At 58.9% G+C, this 5,956-nt stretch overlaps 1 protein-coding gene across 1 annotated transcript; it reads left to right on the top strand.

Moving 5' to 3' along the window:
• The first annotated feature begins 357 nt into the window (after window positions 1–357).
• Window positions 358–1,613, top strand: GP9 (glycoprotein IX platelet). Its single transcript, XM_004581337.2, has 2 exons — window positions 358–433; window positions 966–1,613. Exon 2 carries the CDS (start codon window positions 978–980, stop codon window positions 1,509–1,511), a length of 534 nt encoding a protein of 177 aa, XP_004581394.2. The 5' UTR covers window positions 358–433; window positions 966–977; the 3' UTR covers window positions 1,512–1,613.
• The last annotated feature ends 4,343 nt before the right edge of the window (window positions 1,614–5,956 follow it).

The raw sequence follows: 5,956 nt of genomic DNA, 5'->3' as shown, positions 1-5,956 counted from the left end.
CCCCCAGCCTGCAGGGGGAGCCCCCCAGCCTACACGTCGGGACCAGGCAGGATGGAGGCTTTTGCTCCCATTTCAAGGAGAAAAAAATGAGAGGAGCACAGAGCAGGAGTGGGTTCTCCTCCGCGCCCCCCCGGACCCAGTTGAAGGTCTCCTGAGGCCTCGGACTGGAACCCACCGTGGTGCAGGTGAGGCAGCTGGACGTGCCTGCAGAAACTGGAATAATCCTGCTGTGGTACAACGCCCCCAAGCTCTGGCATCCCAAACCTCCTGCCTCTGGAGATAGGGCCAAGTAGGGCTATAGCAGAGGATAAGCTGGGCTATTTTCATCACTTCCTTCCGCCCACTGGTGCAGTGGGGGCCGCTGCTGCCTCCTGCGGCGTTGCCAGAACCGCCAGGGCAGGCATAGAAGGGTATCCTGACAGAAGCCTCGCAGGTAAGCGGCCTCCTTGTCAACCCACAGGTCCCAGCCCCACCTCCACCATGTGCACCTGAGGCTGGGGTGGAGGAACAGGCTGGTGCCACTAGGCCCACATAAAGAGCTGGGTGCTGGTGGCGTGAGGGTGGAGGGGGCTGTGCTGGGGCAGGGGTGAGTCCACCCTCAGACGTGGCTGGACGACCCTGGGCATCCTCTTTTCCAATGAGCCTCTCCGCGTTGCCTCCACAGCTCGTTTTGGCTTTAGGACCCCCAGGGGGAGAGGAGTTCCAGTCTCGTGGGGGTAGCTCTTAGGGGTGGCACCTTCAGCAATGGGCTGGGCACAGCTTGAGAACCAGGCTCCAGGGCCCCAGTGGCCAAGACTGGGCATCAGTTAGTTGATGGCTTCCTCAACTCCTAAGCTGGGCTGGGGTCCCTGCCTCCCCCGGCACTGTCCTGCGCTGTCTTGTGAGGACCGGCCAGGCCTGGGTTGGGTGCACGCTGCCAGGCCCTCCCTAACTCCCAGCTGCTCTCTCTCCCGCTTTGAATATAGCCTGCCTGCCCGATGCCTGCCTTGGGGGTGCTGATCCTTTTCTGGGCTGTGGCAGAGGCCACGGAGAACTGCCCTGCCCTGTGCACCTGCCAAGCCCTGGAAACCATGGGGCTGTACATGGACTGCAGGGGGCGGGGACTCACAGCACTGCCCGCCCTGCCGGCCCACACCCGCCAACTCCTCCTGACCAACAACAGCCTGAGATCGGTGCCGCCTGGTGCCTTCGACCACCTCCCGCAGCTGCAGGTGCTGGAGCTCGAGCACAACCCCTGGCACTGTGACTGTGGCCTTACCTACCTGCGCCTGTGGCTGGAAGACCGTGCGCCTGACACCCTGCCGCTCATCCACTGTGCCAGCCCGGAACGTGCCGCCCACCGCCCGCTCAGCCAGCTGACAGGCTTTGAGTTGGGCAGCTGTGGCTGGCAGCCACAGGTATCCTGGGGCTTCCCGAATACCTGGTGGGACGTGGCCCTGGGGGCTGTAGCTATCCTAGTCCTGGCCCTGTTGGCTGCCCTGCTGTGCACCTCCACAGAACACCTGGACTGAATCCCAGTATCCAGGGCTGTCCCCCGCCACAGGGGCAGGCCCTGGTTCAGCCTGGAGGCCCAGAAGCCTGAATTAAACTGTCTCCTCAGCCATTTCACTGACGCTTAGGTGCTGTTTTTATTTCTTCTTGGCACCCGAGTGGATTCCTTCTAAGAACCAGGGATGGGATTGTGGTCATCAGATCTTGCTCAAGCGCCTGGGAAAATGAGCCACCCCATGCCTGCCAACCATCACTCAGACCCTACAACCTCCACACCTCCAAACCTTTCTCTGCACCTGCCTGGTCCCCAGATCCTGGTTCCTATGGCCTTCGTCCTCTGTGTCACCTGCTTCCCACGGAGGCCACCTGAGATGCCCAGGCTGGCCTCACCTCATTCTTCAGCTGCTCCACAAATGGCACATTCAACTGATACACAGAAATGCGCAGAGTGGCACACCCTGGACCCCATACTGGACTCGGGGGGATTTCTGCTGAGAGGCACATCACTTTGCTAGCCTGGTTTCTGACACTCTATCCCAGCCTGGAGCTCACATAGCTCCCTTCTCTCTCCCTCTGGTCTCTCCTCCTCCTCTCCACTCTTCAGAAACCCAGCAAGCTCCTCCCTTTCCTGTGGCCACCAGCTCTTCAGAGTGCTGGCTGGGTGGCCCTGCGGATCTGAAGGTGGCCCCGGGGAGACTGAGTGAGCGCCAGGGGCACCTGCACCATTCTCACACTTCTGAGAGGCTGTAAATCTTTCATGTAAAATCTCGGAATGTTAGCCACTAAACCAAAGCTAAAACAGAAGAAAACAAAATAAAAAACCTGTTGCAGACAGAACGTGGCACTGGGCTGCATGTGGGTTTCCACCTCAGAGGGCGGGGGCCGCAGAATCGACACCATGCCACTGCCAACCGAACCTGTGCATGGCGGGCTGAGGAGCCCCTGGGGATCCTGCAAACCCCAGTGTGGGCAAGCGGGGAGGCAAGTCCAGCCAGCCATCAGGCTGTCTGCATGGGCTTCCTTTTCACCTGAGCTTCCAGAAGCTAGGATGCCACTTAGGACACCAGTAGCCAGGTGGGGGTCCCTGGAGTGCTCGGTCCTGCCTAGGAGGCAGTCACCTTGGGGAGGACCCCCGCCACACTGCCTTCCGCTCCTTCCTGCTCTGCTCAGGAGCACCACACACCAGCGGAGTTAGCAACAGACAAGCCTCTCTCACGGGTCTCCATGAGGGTCAACTCCTTGCCTCCCGCCCCTCATTAATACCAAACGTTGGGGGCTTGGCGGTGTGGCCTAGTGGCTAAGGTCCTCGCCTTGATCCCATATGGCCGCTGGTTCTAATCCCGGCAGCTCAACTTCCTCTCTATCTCTCCTCCTCTCAGTATATCTGACTTTGTAATAAAAATAAAATAAATCTTAAAAAAAAAAAAAATACCAAACGTTGGGAATGGCACCTCCACATGTGAATTTAGGGAAGGAGACACACTCAGACTCCAGCATCGCCTCCATTATCCCCACTGTCACCATCCCAAGCCAGCATTGCAGAGCCACCTGCACCTGCCCCAGCCTCAGGGCCCCCAGCTACTACACCAGGGTCACAGCTGCCCCTTGTAGGATGTAATCAGCTATACAAGCCACACCACCACCACCACCACGATCAGCTCGCCCTCCCCTCCCCCACGCCACTCTTACTCCCTCTGTTGCCCCAGCCTCAGCTCAGCCTGGACCTCCGCTCCTTGGCCCACCAAGCCCCCTATGGCTGTCACAGAGCCCTGGGGCCTGGTTGACCATCCCCCCATGGCCATCACAGAGTCCTGGATAGTTAAGAAGAGGCTTACCCAACTAGCCGGTATGAAGGCTGAAGGTCCAAGATGGGGCAGCCCCGTGAGTTGGTCCCTGATGGTGGAGGGGGGGCCTCCCGGTGGGCACTCGTATGAGGAGAGGACAAGGACGGGCAGGCATACCCACTGCCTGGCTGCGCTCTGGCAAGGGCCCAGCCAACCACTGCAACCTCTTCCGGGTGAAGTCCTCCATGACCCAGGGTGTTCCCACTAGACCCCACCTCTTAAAGGTCCCGTCCCCTCCTCCATGAGACCACACTAGGACCAAGCTCTGAGTGCAGACCCTGGGAGCAGCCAACTGTTCTTGATGAACCCTCACCACTGCCGCTGTTGACACCACGAGTGTCACACTCCCACTGTTGGCAAAATGCCCATGGTGCCACCATGAACCTGTCCTTGTGTCACCAGGAAACCATCCTCACCAGCATCTCTCCTGATGTTGTCCTTGAAGCCCTCCTCACACAGGCCCCTGCCATGGCATGCATCCTGGCTGGGAGAACCCCTCTCTTGGGCTCAGCCCGGCGACCCCACCGGCAGAATCCCGGCTTTGCCATTCCCGGCTTCTAGCCATTCGGCAGGTGGGAGCAGAAGGCAGGGACAACTGTGTGGATGTTGGTGGCCCAACCTGGGGGACAGGAGGAACAGAGCGTGCCTGCAAGCATTCACTGTCCAGAACCCGCTCCCCACCCCACCCATGAGCTCCAGCTGTCTTCCTGGCTACGCCACGGAGCATGCCCTGAGCCCTTTGCCCTGGGTGACCACAGACCAAGTCAGCACTGGCCTGAGGGAAGAAGACAGCTTGTCCACACACAGGCAAGACCCCTCAAGCCAAGGAAAGAAGCCAGAAAATTCTGAGATGTCACAGTGACCCTGAGCCACCGTGGTGCACTAGGTAGTCTGTGTAGAGCAGTTACTGCAGGATTTGGTCAAATGTAGACCCTGCTGGAAGTGGAGGCAGGTTGAGATGCTATGCTTGGGTGCCCCAAGGCACCTGGCTCGTGAACCACATGGCATAGCAAGGTTGAAGCAAGCAGGCACCACACCCTCACCACCTTCCTGCTCCCAGGAGCTAAGGCATCACCCCCAACTCCCTCCCATTGGGACCCCAGCCTCCAGGGGTCGGCCTGCACTTCCCTGCACGAGGAGGAGAGAAGTGCAGACAGCAGGGGCCCATCTTGAGAGAGAGCCGAGGGCTGCGGCCCCCCCTGCTGCACTCAGCCTCCTCACCCAGGCTCTCTGCACACTTGATGAAATCAAGACTCAGTGCCCAGCGCGGTAGCCTAGTGGCTAAAGTCCTCGCCTTGAACACGCCTGGATCTCATATGGGTACCGGTTCTAATCTCGGCAGCTCCACTTCCCATCCAGCTTCCTGCTGGTGGCCTGGGAAAGCAGTCAAGGACGGCCCAAAGCCTTGGGAGCCTGCACCCGCGTGGGAGACCTGGAAGAGGTTCCTGGTTCCCAGCTTCAGATCGGTGCAGCACCGGCCACTTGGGGAGTGAATCATCGGATGGAAGATCTTCCTCTCTGGATATATGACTTTGTAATAAAAAAAAAAACCAAGACCCAGAGAGGAGAGAGGACTTGCACAGGGTCTGCAACCAACCAGGGCCAAGCCAGGCTGCCCCATCATGTCACTGCCCAAGTACCAGGCTTGTCCTGTGGGTGTAGCACCAGCTGGCCTCTGGAGTGACAGGGCAGGTCGTGCTGAGGCCCCCTCTAACCGGAGTCTTCTTTGTGCCATCTGCATCTGTGGAAAAAGCTGAGGCCCATGAGGGATGCTGGGCCAAGACTCTCCAGCCACAACTCACTTCAGGAAAGCTGAGGCAAGCCCAACCTAGGCTCCCCATTCCCTAGGCACTAACTACTTCTTGCCCAGAGGGTCATGCAAGACCTGTGGACTGGCACTGGGCATACTCCTGGCCTGGGGTTGTCTAGGGATGCTGGCCAAACAGGTGGCACTGTCTCCTGGGGACATGGCCACCTGGGCGGCCTCTGGGCTTGACGATGAGAGAACCAGTTCTGGGCGCTGCTGGCTCATTAGACAAACCTGTTTAATGGCTGAGGAATGTGTACACTCTGGCTCTGCAAAGTTTCCGTAAAGGCAACTTTTCCTTGTTTTTAAAAAATAGATTTGATATAAAGATTTACATATTCATAAATAGAGAATGTGGAAAAAAAATCCCAATGCAAATGGCATCCTTGAGCTGGCTGAAGCCCTCCCCACCCCACCCCACCCCACCCCACCCCACCCCACCCCACCCCACGAGTCCGGCGTGCAGGGATTGGGAGGGGCCTGGCTGGCGTCATCCCTCTTTCACTCTGGGAGCCCCCTGGGAAGAAAGGAACTTAATTCAATATGAATTAGGAGCTCCTTTCAGATCCCAGTCCAGGGCCGGTGTCCCTGGCTCAGTCCCCCTTCTGGGAGGCCACCTCTCCAGCACCACCAGGGGGCAGCATTTGTGTCCATCAACAGAGACATCCCCAGCCCACCTTGGGTTCCCTTGGAGCCCCCTGGAAAGCAGCCTGCCCTTATGGCTGCCAGGACACTCCCCGAAACCTCCCCTTGCCAGGGTTCCCCAGCCTGGTTGGCCCCTGACCGCACCTGCTCCTGCTCTTGGGTAATTTAT

This window comes from Ochotona princeps, chromosome 21 (genome assembly GCF_030435755.1).
Source record: "Ochotona princeps isolate mOchPri1 chromosome 21, mOchPri1.hap1, whole genome shotgun sequence".
NCBI lineage: Eukaryota > Metazoa > Chordata > Mammalia > Lagomorpha > Ochotonidae > Ochotona > Ochotona princeps.
The sequence above is the reverse complement of the archived record's forward strand: the minus strand, read 5'-3'. Positions and strand labels throughout refer to the sequence as shown.

Bases quoted from the DNA above. Each gene is read 5' to 3' on its own strand.
- GP9 (XM_004581337.2), top strand. From the start codon at position 978: ATGCCTGCCTTGGGGGTGCTGATCCTTTTCTGGGCTGTGGCAGAGGCC.